At 41.8% G+C, this 25,907-nt stretch overlaps 2 protein-coding genes across 2 annotated transcripts in view; one reads left to right on the plus strand and one right to left on the minus strand.

Moving 5' to 3' along the window:
- Positions 1–25,907, plus strand: part of LMAN2L (lectin, mannose binding 2 like) — an 88,883-nt gene that overhangs the window by 49,403 nt on the left and 13,573 nt on the right. The gene's annotated exons all lie outside the window — the stretch shown is intronic.
- Positions 1–25,907, minus strand: part of FER1L5 (fer-1 like family member 5) — a 63,502-nt gene that overhangs the window by 13,943 nt on the left and 23,652 nt on the right. The window contains exons 14-30 of the mRNA XM_027852158.1: positions 25,316–25,384; positions 23,566–23,609; positions 22,947–23,029; positions 22,747–22,841; positions 22,219–22,347; positions 21,163–21,340; positions 17,611–17,735; positions 15,795–15,895; positions 10,830–11,013; positions 9,433–9,588; positions 6,264–6,422; positions 4,818–4,981; positions 3,983–4,097; positions 3,692–3,794; positions 1,355–1,497; positions 645–818; positions 82–253 (exon numbers count right to left, since the gene is read on the minus strand). Of these exons, the coding sequence (XP_027707959.1) occupies positions 82–253; positions 645–818; positions 1,355–1,497; positions 3,692–3,794; positions 3,983–4,097; positions 4,818–4,981; positions 6,264–6,422; positions 9,433–9,588; positions 10,830–11,013; positions 15,795–15,895; positions 17,611–17,735; positions 21,163–21,340; positions 22,219–22,347; positions 22,747–22,841; positions 22,947–23,029; positions 23,566–23,609; positions 25,316–25,384 (2,194 nt within the window). The remainder of the gene's footprint in view (positions 1–81; positions 254–644; positions 819–1,354; positions 1,498–3,691; positions 3,795–3,982; positions 4,098–4,817; positions 4,982–6,263; positions 6,423–9,432; positions 9,589–10,829; positions 11,014–15,794; positions 15,896–17,610; positions 17,736–21,162; positions 21,341–22,218; positions 22,348–22,746; positions 22,842–22,946; positions 23,030–23,565; positions 23,610–25,315; positions 25,385–25,907) is intronic.

Here is a 25,907-nt window from a genome sequence, read left to right on the forward strand (position 1 = left end):
AACCATACATCTGTTCCTCTATGCTGTTTAGTAGCTTGACCTCTAGTGCCCTTGGGCATGCCCCCCGTCTAAGGTGCTCACTGTAGATCATGCAGTAGATGAATGGAGTGCTGAGTTGTTGGGGTGTCTCAGTTAAAGCTTTTTTTGAAGTCATGAGATCCTTTTTTTCCTTTTTAACCTCTCCCCGTTCTTCTGCCTTCTGTTCCTCCATCTTCTTTAGTTTCTTCTTCTTCTCCTTCTCCTTCTCCATGTCCTGTCATCCAGCATGGCCTCTCACCAAAGTGTCTCAGGCTCTCCTTGAATCCCTACTTCCCCAGAGCAAGGTTCAAAACCAAGGCCCACTCTGGGGATTGTGGGGATGAAAGACAACAAACTCTTTTCCCAGGCTCAATCCAGTGAAGCTGTGTTATGGGACAAGGGCCCTGTTTGAGAGTAGGGTAGGATTTGGTGGTAGATCCCTGGGCTCTTAGGAGCCAGGGTTGGCATTGGGTACCCTGGATCTTGGGAACCTTTGATTGGGGACCATTTCCTACCCTTAACCCCTTTGTACTTGTCAGGGTATGATTTGTGCTTTGCTATGGGCTAAAACTACAGAGGAGAGAAGGAATGGAGCAAGGAGGAACATTGTTTCCATTATCTTTTACCAAGGATCTCTCCAGGAAGAAGATGGGAGAAATATTGACGTCCTCAATGGGTACCATCCTACGGTGCCAGCAGCGGCGGCGGAACATGCTGTCTGACTGTAGATCTGGATCAAATTTGGAGCCAAAGGGGCCATATTCCCAGCCTTCCTCTTCCCCAGATAGAACAGGTGACTGCTGTGAGTAGGCAGAGAAGTAGGCAGAGACTCAGTCTGGAAGCTTTATGCAGAGAGACTTGGTGGGGCTTAACACAGTAGTTCAGTCTCTTTCCTTTGCCATGACTCTTGGTGTTCCAGCAAAGCCCAGAGAGCTTCCTCTAGGAGAGATGGCCCAAAGCACAGAAAGGGTTGTGGAAATGTGGCCTGAGTGGCAATGAAAACATATGAAGACAGAAAAGAAGAGTGAGAGGATACCAATACAATGAACAGAAGTAGAGGGTAAAATGTCTTACACAAAGTACTTTATGGTTTGCAAAACACTTTACATAGATCTTTAGAACAGCCCTGTGGAAGAAGGTACGATTTTACAGATGAGAAAATAGGTTCAGAGAGATTAAGGGACTTGCCCAAGGTGACAGAGCTAGGAAGGGTCTGAGGCAGCATTTCAAGCCTGACAGTGGGTGAAATGGAAAAGAATTTGGGGAGTGGAGTGAGATGACCCTTTTGGCTCAATCCTTTTCCTCTTGACCCCCCTGCCTACCAGGAGGTGGCTACCTTCTGTTCATGTCCCTGCTCTCCAGTTTTTCGGCATCTCTGTCTCACCCATCGGCGGCGGCGCCAGGAATGATAGGTCTTCTCCACAGCAGTCCAAGCTTTGGGGATACCCGAGGGAGGAATCCCCACACCATACTCCCAGCCTGTAGGAAGCAGAACCTATTAGCCTTTTGGCTGCCCAATTCTAGTGAGGCATAGAAAACATAAAGAAGGTTTTGGGGAGGATAAGCAGATTGGTTAAAGCACCAAGAAATAGGCCCTGGGAGGTATAGCTGGAAAGAACCCAGTACTCCGAGTGAGGTGTCTTGGGTTTAAGCCCCAGGTTTGCCACTGACGACCTATGTGATCTTAGAAAAGTCATTCCTTTTTTCTGGGCCTTTAGTTTACAAACCAAATAAATGCAAACCTTTAGGTGTATGTTAAGTGCCCACAATGTGCAAGGCAGGAGGCAGCATGGAATGATGGATAAATGACTGGTATTAGAGTCAGGAAGACCTTGGCTTCTGCCTGTGACATATGTATACTGGCTGTTTGGCCAGACCCAGGCTACTAAAACTCTCAGTGCTTCTGGCAATTTTCTTTCCTTTTTTTTTTTTTTTTTTTTTTTTTAGGCAATTGGGGTTGAGTGACTTGCCCAGGGTCACACAGCTAGTAAGTGTCAAGTGTTTGGTCAGAGGCTGGATTTGAACTCAGGTCCTCCTGACTTCAGGGCTGGTTCTCTGTCCACTGCGCCACCTAGCTGCCCCTAAATTTTTATTTATTTATTTAAAAAAATTTTTTTTTCTTTTTTTGCTTCTGGCAATTTTCCAGTACCATCTGTAGAATATCTAATAGGTATTTGTGGAAGGGATTTCCAAACAAGATGTTACCTACACTGACATAATCAAAGATTTGGCCTCTGTGTGTATGTATGTATCAGGCATGTATGTGTGGGAGGGCAGAAAGGCACTTGGTTAGGGGCTGGGGATGCAAAGGCAAGATGAACATAAGAAAATCAGTCATTGCCTTCAAGGGGCTTACATTCTACTGGGGATGTAAGTTTTTCCACCTGAAAAATAGGAGAGTTGTCCTAGATGAGCTCTAAATCTTCCTCCAGTTCTAACAGTCTATGAATCTATAAAAGGCTAATGGTGCTATGACCTTTTGCCCTGGAGAAAAGGAGAAATAACTTAGTAACTCTGAAGTATTTGGAGGCATAGCCAGGAGAATACAAATTACTTTCCCTCATTCCCTCCTCATTTCTGCTTCTTGGAACCCCAGCTGCCTTCAAAGCCCAGCTTAAGTATCACACCCTACAGGAGCCTTTCATGATCTTTCCAGTCTTTTGGGATCTACCTCCCCCTGAAATTTCTTTGCATTTACTTATTTGTGTAGTCACTGTTCTCTCCCCATCCTCTACCATGCACCTCAGGACAGGGACTCCTTCATTTTTTTGTCTTTTGTGTTCGTAGTGCCTAGCACATGAGAGGCCTCTAATAAATATTTATTGAATCAAAACTGAATAAAGCAAAGGAATTAAGTTTTAATTGTAGTAGGGGAGACTTGTTCTAAAGTTTGTCTGAACAGGATAGAATGGGATAGAACAATATAGAACAGATCAAGACAGAATAAAATAAAAAATAAGAGACTAGAATGGAATAATAGAGTAGAACAGAATATAGAATTTTCCTTTTATTCTTTTAGAAATTTATTATTTTATTTTCCCCCAGTTACATGTAAAAACAATTTTTAACATTTGTTTTTAAAACTTTGAATTCCAAATTCTCTCCCTCCCTCCCCACCCCCCATTGAGAAGGCAAACAATTCGATATAGGTTATATATGTATAGTCATGCAAAACATTTCCATAATAGTCATGTTGTGAAAGAAAACACAGATTAAAAAAAAAAACCCAAGAAAAATAAAGTAAAAAAAGTATGCTTTAATCTGTATAGAATATAGAATTTTAGTCCTGGAAAGAACCCTCACCCCCACTCAGTTTATATTCCCAAGTCCCACAGGTAGGGGCAAAGTCAGGATCTTAAACCAGGTCTCCTAACTCTCAATCAACTGAATTCAAAGACTTTCTAGAAATACTGAAGAAAAAATCCAAACCCATAGCTCTTTCTACTGCACCACACTATCTCCTAGATTTAGTGTCCCACTTTTCTAAGTCTTACTGGGGTGGGTTCATGGAATGGCTTACACTTCCTTCATGCTTAGACACCATCCTTCCCTGTATATGCTCACGGATGTAGAGCTCGAAGAGACTTTAAAGCCATTTAATGTTTTAATGACAATAGTCTGGGAGCTGGGGCCCTTCCATTAGGCAGACATTCCCAAAGGTAGTAAGACCTGCCTTCATCATCCACTGCCTGGTTTAAGTCCACATTCCAGTTTTCCTTGATGACCCAGCCTTTTGGGCACTTCATGTTTTCTCTAGCCTGCACAGGCTGTCCAATCTGCAGAAAGGATGAATAGGGAGAGAGTGAACTGAGGAATTTAGGGGAAGGGCAATCCAGGATTCCACCCATCTCCAACACGCCTAGCTGCCTTACTCTATTCCATCCACATTGTAGTAATCCCTGATTGTATCTTCTGCCTTGCTTTGGTTATCCCATTTCTGTTTAAGTATACCACTCTTACTTACTATATCAGTGTTTGGGATGGCAGCAGGAGCCCAACTTTCCCAAATCTTCCGGGTCTGGTTTTCATATACTTCCTCCACTATTTGGTTTTGGTTGATGTCTATGTCTAGAAGGAATCTGGAAGGAAGAGATTGACAGGACAGACCCCTGTACTCATACCTGTCTCACCAGCCTGTCTGACCTCTCCTCTGTCTTTTAGCCCCATACAATGTCCTCACTGAATTTTCTCAGACATAACTATGGAGGAGGGACCCAGGATGCTTTCTCCCCAAAGCCTCATGGTACTTCACCAGCCTATGCTGTGCAACATGACCCTTGCCCAGCCTAGGGCTGCCATTTGGGGCCTGTTACCATCGGACACTTCTCTGAGACTGCCTTTTCCCTCTGTGCCTTTGAGAACTGGGCTGAGAAATGGGCCTCCCTCTCCTGATGAGATTGTCCATAGTAACAGTTTTCATGGCCCTCCCACTCCCCACTGGACTATCCTCTTTAGTGCCCCCCCCATTTCTACCCCCACCACTGGTTTTGCCCCAGGTGAAAGAATTTCTAATTATAGCTTTGTGTCCTGACTAGACAAGACCAGGTCTATCCCTAGCTTCAGTGACAGGGTGGTTGTCTCATGGCCATCCTTTCTACCTCATTGCTAATTACATATTGGTATTTCTCTTCATCTTCCACTAGAGCACAGTATAATAGCCACATCCTCACCTGTAGTGGGTAACAGAAGGGTCTGAATAAGAGGTTGGGCAGGATAGAGTAAGGTCAGTGGTATATATCCATTGACTCAGCCCATCTTACTCCCACTGTCCTCCCTGTCCCATGCTCTGCCAGATTCACCTTGTCTGGGGTTCCACAAACCAGCTCCCCTGCCAGCGCCATCCTTGGGGCACTTGGAAGTTCTTCTTGGGGAGAGTCTGGTGTCCAGTGACATCAGAGAAGTTGGGATAGTTTTTCAGTCCCTCTGGTCCCCACTTGCCCTGGTACATGGCTTGGTTCTCATACTGAGAGAGGTAATAAGGCACATACACAGATAGTTATGAAATGAGGTTATAGGATAATGTACTTAGAGCTGGAATGGATGGACCACAGAGGCCTCTCCCTGCCTACCAGCCATTTTACAGATGAGGACACCAGGACCCAGAATGACGAAATAGCTTGCTCAAAGGCAAACAGATAACAAATAGCAAAGCTATAGTGTTCAAATCCAGATCCTCTGATTTAAAATACAGTACGCTTACCATTATACCACACTAAGACCGTTACACTATGCTTAACAACAACAATAACTAACGTTGTCAGAACACTGTAAGGTATATAAAGAGCTTTATATATATTTGGGGGCTTTATCCACCCAGTTTCCCTCCTGGCTGCAGTGAAGGCAGGCAGAAACCAGAGCCTAGGCTAGGAGGTGCCCTAGATGAACCACAAGTTTGAGACAGAGGACATATGCCAGATTGCAAGGTGACCAGTAGTGAGTAGGTGGTGAGGCCAAGGGAAGGATTCCTTTGAGTAGAAAGGAGTCATGAGTATCAGGGGAAGTGGCTCTATAGTTTGAATCAAAGGAAAGGCAGGATTTCATGAAAAGGAAGGAGGAATGCTTTGGAGGTAGAGCGTGGACAGGAGGCAAATGAGTGTGCTAGGCTGGTGAGGAGAGCCAAGGCTGGTAATGGTGGGGGCCTAAAGCAGTGAGGTAAGGGCAGGGACCAGTTAGAATACACAGAGGCCTTGGAAGTATACCATCAATGAGTCAACTGGAGAGGGTGACATTGGTGTAGAAGACAGGGAGCCAGCCTTGGAGTCTCTAAGTCTCTAAGATTCTAAGTTGTAGAGCATTTCTGGAGAGTTCCCTATATAAATTAATTCACAGGCCAAATCCACTCCCCTAAAAAAAACATCTGTTTAGGAAATAATTGGATAGGTGAGGCAGAAGAGGGGAAATGGCTTTGCCCCATACCTCTTCCATGTTTTATCCCTTTGTCTGAGGGAGGGAGTGCCTTCCCTCGACCTCAAGTCCTCAAGGACCTCCTGCCTCATCCTATTCATGACTCCTTATTCTCTGAGGAAGGTACTTCCATCTGGACTTTAGTTTCCTCATGTATAAAATGATCTCTAGGCTCCCCTCCAATTCAAAAATTCTGTGAGTAAAAACAAGCCCTTTCTTGGGCACCTCATCCTCCCAGGCTTCTCTTACATTCTTCTTTCTCCTTCTCTCCCCAACTTCTCCTCCTCCCCCTTTCCCAATCCCATCACCCTATGGCTACAACTCCCAGCCAGGCTTCTTACTGTCGTTGAATAGAAGATGAAATCATGATAGCTGGTCTTTGCCAGGTCACTGCTGTCTGAGACATTGCCTAGCCACATGCACACCCGGAGCTGAGCTGCCTTCATTCCCTCCTGCTCTTGAGCCTCCAGTAAGGTCTTTGGTTCTTGATCTTTGGAGTGCTGAGCCAGAGATAAGATCCCTCTCATAATGGGCAATAAAGCAAGAGTGTAACACCTGGAATGCATCTAGCTTTCTTCTCCCCTAATGGCTTCTAAGCCTGGCTTACCCTTGTCCCAGGCCACTAGGACCTAGTGATATTAACTTCAAGGCAGTTGAATCCAAGAAGGCCTTTGAAGCTCTCCCTAGAGTATGGTTAGTTGGGATAATTATTTTGCCCTGGACTTTGCACATGGTAGGAAACCAAGATGCAGTGGGGAACCAGGCAAATGGGCAGTGAGGGAAGGAGCTGATCAGGGAGAAGTAGGTAGTGACTCTACTTACCTGTACTTGAAAAAACTCCAAACCCTGACCAATGAATATACACAGAATTCATCCTATAGCCAGCAATCCCCTTTACATTGGGGCTTATTGCCTAGGAACATCCTTCTCTATAGGCAGTGTTCTTTTTGTGACTTCTTTCCACCTTAGGAAGTGTGCCCTCCTCATCTTAATGTTCATTTTTTTTTGTTTGTTTTTTTGTTTTTAGGCAATTGGGGTTAAGTGACTTGCCCAGGGTCACACAGCTAGTAAGTGTCAAGTGTTTGGTCTGAGGCTGGATTTGAACTCAGGTCCTCCTGGCTTCAGGGCTGTTGTTCTATCCATTGTGCCACCTAGCTGCCCCCATTTTTTTAAAAAATAAATTTTTATTGACTTCTTTTGTATTCCTTCTGTATCCCTTCTCCTTACCCTTCCCATGGAGTGATCCCATATAAATTTTTTTTTAAAGAGGAAAGAACCCCCCCAGCAAAACCATCAGTACATAATAGCTAATATTTCTATAGCACTTTTAAGATTTGTAAAGCACTTTGCAAGTATCATAGTGTTTTATCCTTACAACATCCCTGGGAGGTGGGTGCTATTGTTATTTCTATTTTTACAGATGGAGAAACTGAGAAAGACTGTTTAAGAGACTTGACAAGAGTTACTGAGCTAATAAATGTCTGAGATTGCATTTGAACCCAGGTTTTCTTGATTTTAGGCCCAGGGCTCTATCCACTCTGCCACCTAGCTGCCTCCTCCAAAAAAAAATACCTCTAAAAATATGGTGATAAGAGAATTGATGAACTCTGATTGAAGCATATGTTTTTCACTTTATTTTTCTTGCTTTTTTTTTTCCTGTAACATGGCTAAGGTGGAAATATATTTTGCATGACTTCATATGTATGATGAGTTTTGTATTTCTTGCCTTCTCCATGGGTGGGGGAACTGGTGGAGTGAGAGAGAGAATAAAATAAAAATTTTAAAAAATATAGTGACATATGAAGTGTTTCAATAAAATAAAAATTAAAAACTCTGTGTGTGTGTGTGTGTGTGTGTGTGTGTGTGTGTGTGTGTGTGTGTTTGGAAAGAGTGTTTCACACCCTACATTAAATTCTTAAAAATATATATATGTACATGTTTGTATATATACATATACACACATATCCATATATACAGACATTTTATATATATATATATGTATATGTATATGTATATAGTGATACGTGGAGTGTTCCATCCCCCACACCTTCACCTCCGCAAAGGAAGGGGGGAAATGTCTTCTCCTTTCTCCTCTTTGGGCCCAAGCTTGTTCTTTATAATTTTGCAACATTATTGATATTTATTTTAATCTGCTTTTGACTACATCTAGAGGCAGTAGAATATAGGGGATAGAGTGCTGCTCGACTTGGGAGTCAGGAAGATGTGAATTCAAATTCTCCCTTCCTGTACGACCTGCCTGGACGACTGTTGTGATTGAGCATCTGCATGAGATCAAAAGACTGCTATTAACTAGATCTGGAAGGGACCTCAGGGCCATCTAGTCCAACCTTTTTGTTTTGTAGGTGAGGAAACTGAGGCCCAGTGCGGTTATGGAATATACACTAAGGTCATTCAGGTGGTGGCATTAGAGGCTGGATTTGAAACCCAGGTCCTTTGACTTCAGAGCCAGTTTTCTCTTCCCACCAGAGCATGCTGCTTCCTCAAAGATAGTGCATACAAAGTGCTTTGCAAACTTTGAAGCCTATATACATGCCAGTGCTTATTAAGGTATGAGATAGCTCGGTGTGGGTGGAGTCCTGGATTTGGTATCAGAGGACCTGGGTTCACATTCTACCTTTCCCACTTACTACCTGTGTAATCTTTGGCAAGTTATTTCTTCTTTCTGGGCCTCAGTTTCCTCATCTGTAAAATGAGAGTATTGAACTTATTGACCTCCAAGGTCTTTTCCAGCTTGAAATCTATAATCCTTATCTTCTGACACATATTAGCTGTATGACCCTGGACAAGTCACTTTTCCTCTTTTAGGCCTCAGCTTCCTTAACTCTAAAATGGAGGAGCAGGGCTTGATGACTCTAAGGTCTTTTTCAGCTCTAAATCTTTAATCTTCGAATTCCCTGAAATTTACTGTGTCATCTTGGACAAATCAATTAAACTCTACACGTCTCAGGCGTCCTTAGGATTTATCTATTAGGATATTGACTTGTCTGATCTGTTGAAGGGAGTTGCCCATACTGAGGAAATCACAGATCCTTTTGAGTATATTCACCTATCTACCTAATAATCACAAGGAGAGGGTCTCACAAAGTGAGATTGGCTCTCACCCCAACTCCTATATACCTCCAGGGGCCAGCTGGGCTGAGAGCATTCAGGGGTGCTGTGAATCGTAGTAATTAACAGAAGTAGTGGATTGAGTGTTAACTCTGGAGTCAGGAAAACCTGAGTTCAAATCTGGCCTCAGATACTTCCTAGCGTCATGACCCTGGGCAAATCACTTTGCCTTAACTTCCTCACCTATAAAATGGAGATGATAATAGTACCTACCTACCAGGTTGTACTTAGAATAAAATGAGATAATATTTGTAAAGTGCCTTGCAAACCTTAAAGCGTTATATAAATGCTCATTTTTATTATTATTATCCCATGGGCCCTACCATTCACTACACTTCTTTACCCCAGGTCTCTGGGGTAAGAGGCCAAAGCCCTTCTCACCTGCATGAAGAGGGTCTGAACCTTCCCGCAGAACTTGCCACAGTAGAGGGCCCCAGCCTGGGAGAACAGGATGGTATGGGCGGGTATCCGGGCATAGGCAACACGCTGCTCTTTGCATAGGATCCAAATCACCACATCAGGGATGCTAGACTGAGGCTGATGTGGGAAAGTGATAAGGGGTGGAAGAGTAGAAATGGACAGAGAGGGATTGGGGAAAAGATTTAAGACACTCAGAGGGGACTAGGCCTCTTGCTCCCCAAGGTCTTTACTTTTCCTCAGCTTGAGTTGTCCTTTGTACCCCCATCTTCTAGCACAGTGCCTGACATATAGTAAGTACTAATGAAGAATACCATACCACCACTAGGCCTTTACCCCCAAAGAAGTCAAAGAAAGGGGAAAGGGATCTAAGTATGTGTACAAACTTATTTATAATAGCTCTTTTTAAGCTAGCCAAATATTGGTTAATATTATTTAATATTAATAATATTAATTAAATAATAAAATATTATTTAAGGTAACCAAATATTAGAAACTAAGGGAGTGTCCCATTGGGCAATGGCTAAACAAAATTGAGGTATATGCATGTAATGGGATATTATTGTGCCATAAGAAATAATGAAATGGACAATTTTAGAGGAAACCTCTGATTCAGAGGATAATGAGAACTAAGAGACTAATTCAATACAGTGATAACAACATTGAAGAAAAAAACAATTTTGAAAGACGTTAGAATTCTGATACAATGCAGTGATAAATTTCAAGTCCACAAGAAGATGAAACATGTCATACCTCCTAGTAGAGAGGTAATGAATTTGAAATGTAGAGACAGCCATACATTTTGGAACATGGCTAATATAGGAATCTGTTTTGCTGTACTATGTATTGAGGGGGTTTGTTTTTCTTTTCAAAATTTGATCAGTGTAGGGGGGAGTAAAGGGAATAGCAGGTTAATAAATTTTTTAAATGTTTGGAAATTTTAAATAATAATGATAATATTTAAACAATTTAAATTTAAATTTAATTAAATTTTAAACAATAATAATAATACATTTTAAAATAAATTTTAAAAATGCAGTGGAAAAAGTATTAGTTCTGGAGTTAGAGGACCTGGGTTCAAATTCTTTTCCATCTCTATGGACTTTGGGCATATCATCTCCTTTCCCTGGACCTCAATTTCCTCGTGTAAAATGAAGGGGTTGGATTGGATGTCCTGAAAAGCCCCTTCTAGCTCCATGTATGATCCCTGATAATGCGAAATGGCTTGTTGAATGAATGTACCTCTTTTTAAGGACTTTTCTGTGAGATTCGATGAGAAAAGAAAGGGGCCCACGGTGTTGAGGGGCCTGGTGGGTAACCCCCCCAGTGAATGAGAGAGGGTGACGCAACAGATGCCCCACCTCTGGGAGCACAGCGTTGAGCCGATACAGCCAGTTCTCAGCTGTGGGCAGCTTTTCTACGTGTTGATGCTCGCTGTTCATGGCCTCCTCTGCCAATTCTTCAAGGACCAGTTGTCGAAGTTTCCATAAATTCTGGTCCAAGATCGTGGCATAGGGTTGGTCTTTCACACTGGGCAAAGGCCACCTGGGGTAGGGACAGGAGTAGGAAGAAGCTAGTACTACTGCCTGTCACTTGACATCCACACTCATTCATTCTTTCTCTCTCCCCTCCGTGTAACATGCTCCTTTCACAAAAGTTGGAAGTTTATCTAAAAGCTTATTTCTGGATCATACAACCTGACTTTCAGAACACTCTGAATGATAAATCTATAACTGGGAGGGACTTAAAAATGTTTTTTGTCTCTAGGGTCTTTTTTTTTCTCTAATAAATTTATTATTTATTTAAAAGCTTTTTTTAAAAGAAATTTGAGTTCCAAATTCTTTCCCTCCCTTCAATCTCCTACTCATTGAGAAGGCAAGCAATATGATATCAATTATACATGTGACATTGTGCAAAACATCTTTTGGGAGGGACTTTAGAGGCCCTCTAGTTCAACCCATTCATTTAATAGGTAGAGCCCAAGGTAACATAGGCAAGAAGTGATAGAGCCAGGATTTAAACCCAGGCTCTGTGAAGTCGCCTCCACTATGCTGCCTCATGCCACCTCCTATCTGCCCTGGTCCAAACTCAAAGCTCCAGCCTTTTGTCTGCTGAAGAGCTGGTCCTTCTCCTTAACAAACCCAATCCTTCTACCTTTGCCATCTCCTCCTACCTTCACTACCAGACTGCTCCTTGTTATCATCCCTGTTCTCTCCCTAATCTTTAGTCTCTCTATATATTCCCTGGTTCCTTTGCTGTGGTTTACAAATGTGCTTGTCTTCTCCCAATCCTTTTTAAAAACCTCAACATCTCTGTTAGCTACCATCCTATCTCTCTCTTCCTCTTCCGACTGAACTTTTAAAAAATAATTAATTAACTAATTTTTGGTTTTCAACATTCACTTCCATAAGATTTTGAATTTTAAATTTTCTTCCTCTTCCTGTCCTCCCCCTCCCCAAGACAGCGTGCAATCTGATATGGTTTCTACTTATACATCCATATTAAGCACATTTTCACATTACACATGATGTATTGAAGAATTAGAACTAATGGAAAAAACAAGAAAGAAGAAATAACCAAAATAATAAAAGAAAAGGAGAGCAAATAATATGTTTCCATCTGCATTCGATTCCATAGTTCTTTCTCTGGATGTGGATACCATTTTCCATTGTGAGTCTTTTGGAGTTGTCTTAGATCCTTACATTGCTAAGAAGAGCCAAGTCTATCAAGGTCAATCATCGAACAATGTGGCAGTTACTGTGTACAGTGTTCTTCTGGTTCTGCTCATTTCACTCAGCATCAGTTCATACAAGTCTTTCCAGGTTTTTCTGAAGTCCACTTGCTCATCATTTCTTATAGCACAATAGTATTCCATTACATTCATATACCACAGCTTGTTCAGCCATTCCCTAATTGATGGGCATCCCCTCAATTTCCAATTCTTTGCCACCACAAAAAAGAGCTGCTATAAATATTTTTATACATTTGTCCTTTTCCCATTTTTATGATCTGTTTGGGATACAGACCTAGAAATGGTATTGCTCCGTCAAAGGGTGTGCACATTTTTATAGCCCTTTGGGCATAGTTCCAAATTGCTCTCCAAAATGGTTGGATCAATTCACAACTCCCCCAACAATGCATTAATGTTCTCATTTTCCCACATCTTCAACATTTATCATTTTCTTGTTTTGCCATGTTAGCCAGTCTGATAGGTGTGATGTGGTACTTCAGAGTCGTTTTGATTTAATCAATGATTTAGAGTATTTTTTCATATGACTATAGATAGCTTTAATTTTTTCCTCTGAAAACTCTCTTCATACCCTTTGACCATTTATCAATTGGGGAATGACTTGCATTCTTATAAATTCAACTCAGTTCTCTATATGTTTTAGAAATGAGGTCTTTATCAGAGACACTGGCTGTAAAAATTGTTTCCTAGCTTTCTGCTTCCTTTCTAATCTTTTTTAATTTAATGTAAATCAAAGTCATTCATTTTGCATTTCAGAATGTCCTCTATCTCTTGTTTGGTCATAAATTCTTCCCTTCTCCACAGATCTGATAGGTAAACTATTCCTTGCTCTCCTAGTTTGCTTATAGTATCACAGACTGAATTTCTTTAAAAAGATGTCAACACTGGGTGCCTCCCTCTACTTTCTCTTCTCTTATTCTCCTGTACAACCTAGCTTCTAGTCTCATTCAACTAAAAAATGCTCTCTCCAAAGTTAACCAATCATCTCTTAATTGTCACATTTGATGGCCTTTTCTTAGTCCTCATCTCTCTTGCCATTTCTGTAGCCTTGAACGCTATTGACCACTTTCCTCCTGGGCACTCTCTCCTTTCTGGGTTTTTGTGACATTGCTCTCTCGGGTCTCCTCCTACCTGACTGTTTCTTCCCAGTTTTCTTTGCCGAGTCCATCTCTCTCTGTCTCTCTCTGTCTCTCTGTCTCTGTCTCTGTCTCTGTCTCTCTCTCTCTCTGTCTCTCTCTCTCTCTCACACACACACACACATACCCCTTCATTTATGTCACACTGTGTATGTCCACTAAGGCTGTTTTGGTCCCTCTTGTCTCTCTGTATTTTCTCATTTGTTGATCTCTTCAATCAATAAATAAACATTTATTAAGTGCCTACTGTGTGCCAGGCGCTATGCTTAACCTCTGGGAATACAAAAGGAGGCAAAAGAGAGTCCCTGACCTTTAAGGAATTTACAATCTAATGAGGAAGACAACCTGCAAACAAACCTATACAGAGCAAGATTTATACAGGATAAATAGCAAATAATTGACAGAAGGAGCCACTAGAATTAAGGAGGGCAGGGGTGGGAAAGGCTTCCTGTAGAAGATGGGATTTTAGTTGATACTTAAAGCCAGGGAGGTCAGTAAGTAGAGTTGAGGGAGAATATTCCAGGCATGAGAGACAGCCAAAGAAAATGCCTGGAGTTGAGAGATGGAGTGTCTTGTTTGTGGAACCAGCCAGGAGGCCAATGTGTCACTGTATTGAAGAGATTGTTGGAGAGTAAGGTATAACAAGACTGGAAAGGCAGGAGGGGGTTAGGTTACAAAGGGCTTTGAATTCCAGAGTGGTTTTATTTGCTCCTGGAGGTAAGCTTCCAAGGCTCAATTATCCCCTTTATGTAGCTAATTCTCAGTTCTCTTTATCTAGCCCTAGTCTTTCTCCAGAGCTTTAGTCCCAAATCACCAACTGCCTACTGGACATTTCAAACTGGGTGATCTATAGACATCTCAAACTTAGTATGTCCAAAATAGAGCACATGATCTTTTCCCTGAAATCCACCCCAATTCTGAACTTCCCTGTTAGTCAAGGGCACTACCATTCTCAGTCACCCAGGATTGCAGCCTTAGTGTCATCAATTCCTCACTCTCACTAATCCCATATAAACTAGGCAGTTGCCAAACATTCCCTTCTCAATACTTTTTTTTTTTTTAAATTAGGCAGTGGGGTTAAATGACTTGCCCAGGGTCACACAGCTAGTAAGTGTTATGTGTCTGAGGCCGGATTTGAACTCAGGCTCTCCTGAATCCAGGGCTGGTGCTCTATCCACTGTGCCACCTAGCTGCCCCCCAAACATTCCTTTCTCTACAAGGCTTCTTGGTTACTTCCCTTTTTCACAAAGTCACTACCTTTATTTTCTCTTGCTTTGACTATTGTAATCATCTCCAATCTATACCTATCTGTCCCTCAAATCTATTCCTTCTCCAATCCACATGTCACACAGCTGCCAAAGGAATCTTCCTTGAGGACAGATCTGACTGCACTACTCCCCTACTCAATAAACTCCAGTAGCTACTTGTGACCTCTAGGGTAAAATATAAACTCTGGTTTGGCATTTAAAAGTCCTCACACCCTGTCCCATTCTTATCTTTTCAGTCTTCTTTCATATTACTCCCTTCCATATACTCTACAGTCCATCTGTACTGGCTGACATTTTGTTCCTCAGATACAACAGTTCTTTCCTATCTCCATGTTTTTGCACTGTCTGTACCTCATTCCTGGTGATGCTTTGAGGTATTTATCTTATTCATGTAGATGTTGTCTCTCCCATTAGAATGAAAGTTCCATGACAGCAGGCACTGTTTGTATCGCCAGGGCTTAGCCCAGGAGCCAACATATAATAAAGGTTTAATAAATACTTGTTGAAATTCCAAAAGACTCATTTCAAAAAAGAAAAAAAATGCTATCCACATCCAGAGAAAGAACTATGGAGACTGGGTGTAGATCGAAGCACGCTATTTTCTTTTTTGCTTTTTCTTTCTTGTGGTTTTTCCCTTTTGTTCTAATTCTTCTTTCACAACATGACTAATGTTAAAATATGTTTAATATGATTGTACATGTATAACCTATATCAGATTCCATGCCATCTGGAGGGGAGAAAATTTAGAACTCAAAATCTTATAAAAGTGAATGTTGAAAACTGAAACTAAATAAATAATTTTTTTTTTCAAAAATAAAGAGGGGAGGGGAGGGAGGAAGGGAGAAAAATCTGGAACTCAAAATATTGTAAAAATGAATGCTGAAATTTATCTTGACATACAATGGGGAAAAATAAAATACTATTAAAATAAATAAATAAATACTTGTGATTGATTGATTGGCTTAGAGTCTGGCCTCCTGATTAACTTCAACTCAGTCTGGTTCTGGCATATTCCTCTTGTCCGCAAACACACTACTTCATTAGCTCCTAGACTCATTCATAGCCCAGTCCAACTCAACCCTCTAGATCTTCTCCCAAAGCCCTACACTTCTAGCTCGTTCCTCCCGGTCCCCTCCTCACACCCCCTCCTCAACCTCCACCCTCCCCTCCTACTTGCAGTCTTCCACCAGCTCCCGCAGTAGTTTCTTCCACAGTCTATGAAACATTGGGTTCTTAGGGTTCCGGATTGACTTCAGGGCCTCTAGGTTGGATTTCTGCCCCAGAGAGAGAGAAATGGATTCAAGTTGGTACGAAGCCATTGCCAAACTACAGAGTTAGCTTTTCCAAAACATTCTCAGCAAGGGTCTGGGAATCCTCAGATTCCTAGGAATCCCAGTGGGATTCCTCAGGACTCCAGGCTAGGGCCTCATAGACCATATATCCCAAACCTTGCATGGGTAGAACTTCTCTCTTACTCTCTCTTCTCAGCATAGGCAAATGTAGAATGTAAAATCTTTGACGTCAGAGACTACTTCTTTTTATCTTTATACTCAGGTCCCCTAGAACATTGTTTGACACATGGTAATGTGGCAGCTAGGTGGTGCAGTGGATAGAGCACTGGGCCAGGAGTCAGGAGGACCTGAATTCAAATCCAGCCTTAGACACTTACTAGCTGTGTGACCCTGTGCAAGTCACTTAACTCTGTTTGCCTCAGTTCCTTATCTGTAAAATGGGGACATAAGTGGAGAAGAAAATGGCAAATCACCTCAGTTACCAATGCCAAGAAAACCCATGGACAAAGTCCATGGAGTCATGTAAAGTTGGACATGACTGAACAACAACAACAAGGTGCTTGATAAATGCTCATTGAATTGAATTGGGCAGCAGGAATTGCAGGTAGGAATGATAATAGCTAATATTTATATAGTGCTTTAAAGTTTACACAGCGCTTTACAAACGTTATCACATTTGATCCTCACATCAACCTGTGAGATAGGTACCACAGGCATTTTCATCCCCATTTTACAGGTAAAAAAAACTGAGGCTCAGTGGGGTCCCCATCATCAGTCAGCTAATAAGTGCCAAGGGCAGGATTTGAACGCAGAACTATCTCCTATCCAACTGCATCCCTTTTCCTAAGCATTCTCCATCCCTTGCTCTTCCTTATGTATGATGTCCCATGCTTTTGTCCTGACTGTTCCCCACGGCTGAAATGCTCACCTCTGCACCTCCAACTCTTGGAATAATTTGTTTCCTTCAAGAAAAACTTGTGTCCACTTCTGCAGGATGACTTACTTGGTCTCTCCAGCTGCTACCACCTTCCCTTTTAAGATTTTCTAGTTTTTACTTTGTAAATGTACTACATATACCTATACTTAGACCTATAGCCTCTCCCATTAGAATTCAAGTTCCTTGAGGGCAGGCACTGTTTTAATTTTGTCTTTGTATACCCACTGCTTATTTAGCACTGTGCCTGGCCCACAGGAAGAATTTAGTAAATGCTTATTGATTGATAAATTTAACCCAAATTGTTCAGGTAGAAGGCAGTGTGGTATAATGGATAGGGGGCTAGATGGTGTCATGGTGACTTGCACTTAAATCCTATCTCTGATACACTGACTGTGTGACTGTGTGCAAGTCACTTAACCTTTCTAAGCCTCAGTTTCCTCATTTGTAAAATGAGGATCATCATCACATCTGTCTTGCTGGGTTGTTACGAGAATCAAAATGAGGCAACGAACATACAATGTTTTGCAACTCTTAAAACGTCACATAAAAATTTTCTTTATTACTATTCTGCTTCTCAGCAAGTCAGCTAACACATTGAGCTCAGAAGCTCCTTGCCAGAGCATTTAGTCACAAAGAGAAAGTTATTTCTTCTGAGGGGAAGAAGCCAGTGATTGGTTTCTTTTGGTCATGTTCTCTTATCACATCTCTCATGGACTTCCCTGCCTCCATCCCACACCACCTTCTCAGCCAAGACACTCACCAGCCGGTCCCGAGTCACATGTAAGATGTTGAGACAATTCATCCGGTAGCTGACATCCTCCCAGGTGGAGGTCAGAGTCACTACTGGCATGGAATTATGCCAGGGCAGGTAGTGGTAGGAAGTACCTGGGGCAGAAATAAATAGAAATGGAGGAATTCAGAATCAGTTCTCCCCCACTGATCCATCACGGAATTTGTGGACTATTTGATATTTGCTAATTAAAGCAGCTCAAATAAAATAATATATGTGCATATATATGATATATATAGCACTTTGCAAGCCTTAAAGTATTATGTAAATGTAATTAATAATGACATTAATAATAGTAATAATAGTAACATAAATATCGATCATTATATTTAATAATAATAATAAAAAATGAGAGAGACAGCCTTGGCATCTGGAAGACTTGTGTTCAAGTCTTGCCTCCGACACATACCAGCTAAGTGACCATGGAGCAAGTTAGTTAGACTGAGCATCAGGAAATTCTCTAAGACTTATCTAATAGGTTCAAATTCAACAAATTCAACTCAAGAAATATTCATTTAAATTGTAGGCAGTTTGAGCTCTGTAGAGGAGTGGAGAATACTGTGACTAAGGAAATTATTGATCTCTGTCATGGTTGACCATTTCAACACATCTTCAGTGTTAATAATAATAGCTAATAGTTATACAGTGCTTACTATGTGCCAGGCACTGTGCTAAGTGCTTTACAATTATTATCTCATTTGAGACAGCATCTCTGTGAGGTAGGTGGTATAACTATCCCCATTTTACAGATAAGGAAGCTGAGGCAAATAATGGTTAAGTGATTTGCCCAGGGTCACACAGCTAGTGGCTGAGGCTGTATTTGAACTCTGGCCTTTCTGACTCAAAGCTCAGTGGTCCATCTCCTGAACCACTTAGCTGCTGAGGTGTGCTAGCTAGGCATTAACATTGATGTGCTAGAATCTGTATAGGATAATACAAACCCTGGCAGAAATCTGGAGAGAGAATGAGGCCAGTGGCTTTTGACCTCTCTAGTCTCACTGATTTTTGAGGCCTGTAGGTTCAGGCCAATTTCTGTGACTTCAGCTACAACCTCTATATAAATATAAATAACTATATAACTGTATGTAAAACTATATAACAACTATAACTATGACTATATATTTATATAACTGTATATAACTATATAACCACTATAATGATAAACTGTATAACAACTATAACTATATAATTATATAACTATGTAACTATATATAACAATTATATAACAAATATAACTATATAACAATTACAACTATATAACTATATGACAACTATATAATTATATAACTATATGATGACTATAACTATATAATTATATAACTGTATATAACTATATAACTATATATATATGTATATACATATACATATACACATACACATAAAACTCCCAAATCTCTTATCTCCAGTCTAGAACTCCCTCTTGATCTTCAGAATGCAGTAGCAGAGAAAGGGGTCTGAATTGGAGTCAGAGGAATTGAGTTCAGATGTTAGACCTGTTATTTGCAGCTGGGTAGTGCCGTGGATAGAGTGCTGAGCCTGGAGTCAGGAAGACCTGAGTTAAAATCCAACCTCAGGCACTTATTGGCTGTGTGACCCTAGGCAAGTCATTTGCCCTCTATTTATCTCAGCTTCCTCAACTATAAAATGGGATAATAATAGCACCTACCTCCCAGGGTTGTTGTGAGGATCAAATGAGATAATATTTATATAGTGCTTAGCATAGTGCCTAGCACATAGTAGGCACTATATAGAGTTTATTCTTTTCCCTCCCATTCTAATAGATCCTCCACAAAACCATCTAAGTAATTTTCCTAAAGCACAGGTCTAATCATGTCACTCTCCTACTCAATATACTCCAGTGACTTTCTATTGCTTTTAAGATAAATATAAATATGTAATAAAATAAATATAAAATATAAAAGATGAAATATAAACTCCTCTATTTAGCAGTTAAAGCCCTACCTTTGCAGTCTTATTATACATTACTCCCCTTCCTACATTCTATAGCCCTGCCCAACTGTTCCTTACACATGACACTGTTATCCCCTGTCTCCATGCATTTTTACTGGCTGTCCCACATGGCATGTGGCACCTGGAATGCTCTCCCCCTCACTTCTGCATCTTAGAATCCCTTGTTTCCTTCAAGACCTAGCTCACTGGTGGGGAACCTGTGACCTTCTAGGTTCTTGGGTATGGCCTTTTGACTGAGTCCACGTTTTACAGAAAAAATCCTCTTATTAAGGGAATTTGTTCTGTGAAGTTTGGATTCAGCCAAAGGGCCGCACTTGAGGACCTGGAGGGCCCCATGTGGCCTCGAGGCCGCTGGTTCCCCAACTCTGACCCAACTGAAACATTTCTTCATGAAACCTTTCTTGATCCCCTCCTCTCTTACTTCTGTCCTTTTAAAAGTTGCCTTTTATTTTATTTTTTCCTTCTGTTTATTTTTTATATTCTATATATACTTATATGTTTATGTTTTTCTCTCATTCCATAGAATGTGAGCTCCTCAAGGGCAGATACTATATGTTGTTTTTTGCTTTTGTATCCTCAGGGTCTTACACAGTGCCTGGCATGTTGTTGTTGTTGTTTTGGTCACATGTGACTCTTTGTGACCCCATTTGGGGTTTTCTTGGCAATGATACTGGAGTGGTTTGCTATTTCCTTCTCCAGCTCATTATACAGGTGAGGAAACTGAGGCAAACAAAGTTAAGTGACTTGCCCAGGGTCACACAGCTAATATGTGTCTGAGGCTGGATTTGAGCTCAGGAAGATGAGTCTTCCTGACTTCAGGCCTGGTGCTCTATCTACTGTGCCACTTGCCTGTCACCTAGCAGGTGCTTAATAAACACTTATTGTTAGTTAATTGTTATCTTTGGCTCTTCCCTCTCCCTCAATTCTCATATCCAATGGAACATGTCTCTCACAACTCTTTTCTCATCTTTATTATCACTGTCATTATTAATCAATCCGTTTTCTTGCTTCCACAAGTCCAAAGGTGAAGAGAGGTTGGTCCATGAGTCATAGTTAGTCCCCTCCAACAGTCCAGATGTCGGGACAAAACCCCTGAGGGAAGTGGTCTAATGAAGATGCTAGGAGACATCTGCCCAAAGACCAGTAGGTATCCATCTCCAGTATTCTGGTCCTTGATAATTCCTGGAGAAGGCATGGCCAAGATAGCACTACATCTATTTTAAAAAGGTAATGATAAATATTGGAGAATTTGTGAGTGAAAAAGAAATGAGATGCCTGGGGTTTTTTTTAGCTCCTGGATTGGGGGGGAAGGGTGGAGACACATTTATAACTCACAGTAGAAGGAATGGATGTAGAGGGTGCACAGGAAATAGATGGGAACAAATGGGAATGAGAAGAGGTAGAGTAGTGAAGAGAAGCTAGGAAGGAGTTTGAGAAGCATATCCAAGGTACCAAGTGGAAGATAAGTTAGTGAGACCAGGAAAGGTGGAAGAGTGGAACATTTAGGACATGGGGCAAAGGAACAGGAGAGAATGGGTCTTGGCTACTTACCATCAGATACTGCTTGGCTGTACTGGGTGGTAGAGGCCAGCGGCTTATAATTCAGGTACGTTTTGTTACCATAGTGGCCCATGGTGACCTCAAAGTGAACCTGGTCCTTAAAGGCAGGCATCATGGTAGAGGAGAGGAAGATGACACACAGTCCATACTTTTGTCGGTACAGTTCACTCTGGTTAATGAAACACCCCCCACATACACACACCCCAAATCAGATAAGCAAGGGCATAGACAAGGCTATAAGGGGAAGGGAAGCAGAGAGGCAAGGATGAGAGGCCCAGGGAGAGTTTCTGGGGTGTGGTTTGTCTCCCACAGGAGAGATCCTGGTCTCTCTTTAGGGTATCCTAAAACACTGTTTTCATCATGTGTTTCCTTTCCTCAAAAGCCTACAATGGCTCCCTATTGCCAAATGGATTAAACACAGATTCTCTTGTCTCTCATTCAATTTCCTATTCACCTCACACTTAAATGATCAAAATAGCATCCTAATTGGTCCCCTTGTCTCCAGTCTCTCCCTTCTTGAATCCTTACTCCATCACACAGCTGCCCTCCCCTGCTCAAAAATCTCCAGTGATTCACTATTAATTCAGGATCTAACACAAACTCGCCTCCTGGGCGTTTAAAACACTTTACTAGATCCAAATCTACCTTTACAGACTTCTTATATATCACTCCCCTCCATATACTCTATGGTCTTAACCAAACTCAGTATATTTGCTGTTCTGGGGGATGACCTTCAGGTCACTCCATTTACACAGCTGTTCCCATAACTGAAATGCACTCCCTTGTATCTCTGGCTCTTAGAATCCCTACTATCAAAAGGGATTGATTCAAAGCTCGCCTCAATGGCAATTGCTCCATGAAGCTTTTCTTGGGGGTGGGTAGGTGGGGCAAGGAACTGGCAGCTGAGGAAATGTGGAAATTTCTCCTGTAGAAAGTGGCACTTTGAGTTTTAAAGGAGGCTAGGAATTCTAAGAGATAAAGGCCCTAAGAAGAAGAACATTCTAGGTATGGAGAACAGCCAGTACAAAGGCAGGAGACAAGAGTCACCTCTATGGAGGCAGCAGTAGTCCTAGGGAGAATAACTTTTGTTTTCATATCTTGTATTTCAGAGACCAATTCCATTAAGACTCTACCTCGATAAGTTAAGTCTTCCTCAGTTGAGTCAAGATGGGAGAACTAGGACAGAGAAGGGGCAAGAGAGAAGTGAGGTGTGAAGAGAATATAGAAGGCTATAAAAAACAAAACAAGAAATAAAAACACCCTTAGTACAAGCTCAGTGTTCCAATTATTTCTTACCCAGGGCTGATTTAAGAAATGCACAGTGTAATTGATTCCCCACCCCCAGAAGGAAATTTCTGGACCCTAGTAGTCACAAGACAGGGTCTTCATTTGTCTCTCCATCTACTGCTCCAGGAGGGGCTTAGGGCTTCAGCAGGTAACACAGCTTCTAACACCGGAATGCTGGCCATGGAGGTGTACTGGGATGTTTCTGCAGCTCTCAGTGTTTCTTACTGATGGTCTGCATGATGGTCACTCCCCTCCCATAGTTCTCTGAAGTCGAGATGAAGGACTCACAAACGCTTCTTCAATGAAGCTTGGGGATAATGCTTTCTCTCCCCCATGAAGAATGAGGTAGCTAGGGCCGAAGCAGGGCAGAAAGCCTGAGGATGCTGCTGAGAACAAGGGGAGAGGAGCAGCCATTGGCCTGGGTAGGGGGGTGGGGGAGAGGATGACCCCTAGGGAGCTGGGAAAGTAGACGGGTCTACCCTGATTACCTTTAGTGAGAGCTCCCACTGAAGAGAGATGTGTGATGTTCAGACTGGCTGTCCCAATCACCTTATCCTGTTCTTTTTTGTTCCTGTGAATGAACATAGCTCCAGCTGAGCTCTGACAGGCTTTCATCTCTTCACCTCTATTACTTCATCCTGGATGAACTTCAGTCTTGAATTCATTCATTCATTTACACATTTGATTCATGCATTCACTGATTTACACATTCATTCACACATTTGATAAGTAACTATTACCTACCAGACACTGTGCTAGGTGTTGGGAATAAAAAGACAAAAATCTGCCCTCAAGGAGCTTACAACTACTGGGGACTAGGGAGAGAAGCAACCTATATACAGATGAGTAAATTTCAAAAATACACAAAATAAACCCAAGGTCACTTTGGGCGTGGGGGTGGGGAGCACTACCAACTGAAAGAATCAAGATTACTTTCATTTAGGAGGTGGCATGTGAACTGGGACCTGAAGGAAACTAGGGATCCTAAGAGGCAGAGATGAGGGTGCAGAGTATTTCAGACGTGGGCAAAAGCACCGAGGTGAGAAATGGAATGTTGTCTACTGAGAATGGCAAGTAGGCCATTGTGGCTGTACTACAGGTACTTACCAGTCAAGAACCCTCAGCTTGATATGGTTGGTCAAGCAGGGCAGCTGCAATGGGAAGGTTGAAGGAGTGGTGGGTAAGATGCTCAGATTTCTGGGGTTCCCAATCCCCTGGGGTGCCTTGGTGAATTAACCAATACTAAGGACAATATATTTAGTTCAAATGAATTAGATTCAAACATTAAGCACCTATTGTGTTGCAGAGTACTGTACTAGGCACTGATAGAGATACAGTTTAGATATAACATGGTCTTTGTGCCATGGACTGCCTTGGGAGGCAGTGAGTTCCTCTCCTTTCTGAGGTCTTCAGAAGCTGGAAGGCCACTTGGCTATGTTAAAGAGAAAATTCTTTATCAGATATGTGTTCAACTAAATGGCTGCCAAGGTCCCTTCCAATCCTATAGTTCTGTGGTCCTAGGACATAGGCTAGGCTGTACAAAGGCCCAATGGTTCAGCTCCTAATGTTGCTTGTGGTGTACAAAGCATCAGCCTTCATTTGTAATTTGGGTGCCTTCCTCCTCTTGTACTACTGGTTTCATTTCCTCCTGCTTACATTGCACCGCCCACATCTTCCCCTCTGCCTACAAGCATTCATAGGTCTTCCCATTCTAAAATAACTTCTTTCAATCCTGCTAGCTTTTTAAGCTATTGTATCTCTTCCTCTAGAAGGGATAATCTACTTGTTATTTCCATTTCTTCACCAACCTCTCGCCCCTCAACCCCATGTAGTCTGGCTTTCATACTCATCCCACCCTTGATATATCCCTTTCCAAGATCACCAGTAACATTATCACCAAATCCAATGGCCTTTTCTTAATCCTCATTCTAAGATACTCTCTATTGGAATTTTGTGATTCTCTTCTTATCTAAGAATTCCTTCTCTTCCAGTCATTGCCTTGTTTTCTTTTCTCCATCCTCTTAATGAGATTGAGCTGAATGAGGCTCAGGAGCTCTGATTTAACTAAACTAGCAAGCGCAGTAGTCTGTACACAGTAGAAGCTTAAGAAATTATTTGCTAAATTTCATTTGGATTGAAGTAAGCACATGAGGCCTCTGAACCCTCAAAATTTGTTATAAAGATCACACAAGAGCCTTTCAGGCTCTTTCTTAGGACCATTTGTTCTTATGCTAGAAATATTCTAACAAGTTTGATTTTCTAGTCCATCCAGCAGATGGGAAACAGTGAATTAGAGTGAGGCTTATGAAATGTAGAATTAAAAACATTTACAAAAACAAGAAGTGGTAGCTGACAGGGAAGAACACTGAGAAATTCTAAAGAACACACTCAAGAACTCACAAATTGAAGCATCATGGGGCCAACTGAATCTTGGGCCTATCATCCTGTCCCATCTTGTACTTGGAGGGTTATCACCGTGTGACCATGACTACTAATAGTCATAAGGTAGGCCTTGAGTGGCCAAAAAAAGGCAAGCTTATGTTGAGATCGTTTTGTTTTAGGAAGTCAGAGGAGTATTTAAAATATCTTAAGGACTTCCAACAAAAATAGTTTTAAGAAGAGACAGTTTAAAGGGATGAGCTTTAGTTATTTGCCAAAAGACCAGAATAATTCCTTCTTGACAGTGAGGTCTCACTCTCAAATTCTTTCTTTCAGTCAGGGTCCCCTGCCTCTGCCTTTATTACCCCCCTTTTCCCTCTGAGGCCCATGTGAAGGAAGAGCCAGCTGCTAAGTATCTCTTCTGGTTCTCTGTGTGTATGGAGTGGGGAGAGCGAAAGGCAGGAGCAAGATGCTTTACCTGAACAGAGAAGATCAGAGTCTGGTCCCACCTGGGCTTCTCTGTATGGAGCTTTGGGCTAGTTTTGAGCTGGGGGGTATTCAGTAATACAGTTAGTTATTACAGCAATTTCATCCTCCTGCTATGGATTACTTATCAGTATACTCCCTTTCCTCACTTCCCCTCCTAGCCTGCCACTGACTGGTTCAAAGGACCTTCCTTTTCTTGGCCTCTTGATGTATTTGTCTCTGTGTTAGGCTAGGCTCAAGTATCCCTATTAGGATCTTAGGTTATCCCCAGTGGGCAGCTAGGTGCTGAAGTATGCTGGGCCTGGAGTCCAGGAAGACTCATCTTCCTGAGTTCAAATCTGGCCTCAGACTCTTACTAGCTGTGTGACCCTGGGCAAGTCACTTACCCCTATTTGCCTCAGTTTCCTCATCTGTAAAATGAGCTGGAGAAGGAAATGGCAAACCACTCCAGTATCTTTGCCAAGAAAACCCCAAATGGGGTCACAGAGAGTTGGAAATGACTGAACCGATTGAACAACAATCCAGTTTAGAGAGGTTGAGTGACTTGCCTGAGGTCACTCAGGTCTTAAGCAGGAATGCAGATC

This window comes from Vombatus ursinus, unplaced genomic scaffold, assembly GCF_900497805.2.
Source record: "Vombatus ursinus unplaced genomic scaffold, bare-nosed wombat genome assembly UNPS02000580.1, whole genome shotgun sequence".
NCBI classification, from domain to species: Eukaryota; Metazoa; Chordata; class Mammalia; order Diprotodontia; family Vombatidae; genus Vombatus; species Vombatus ursinus.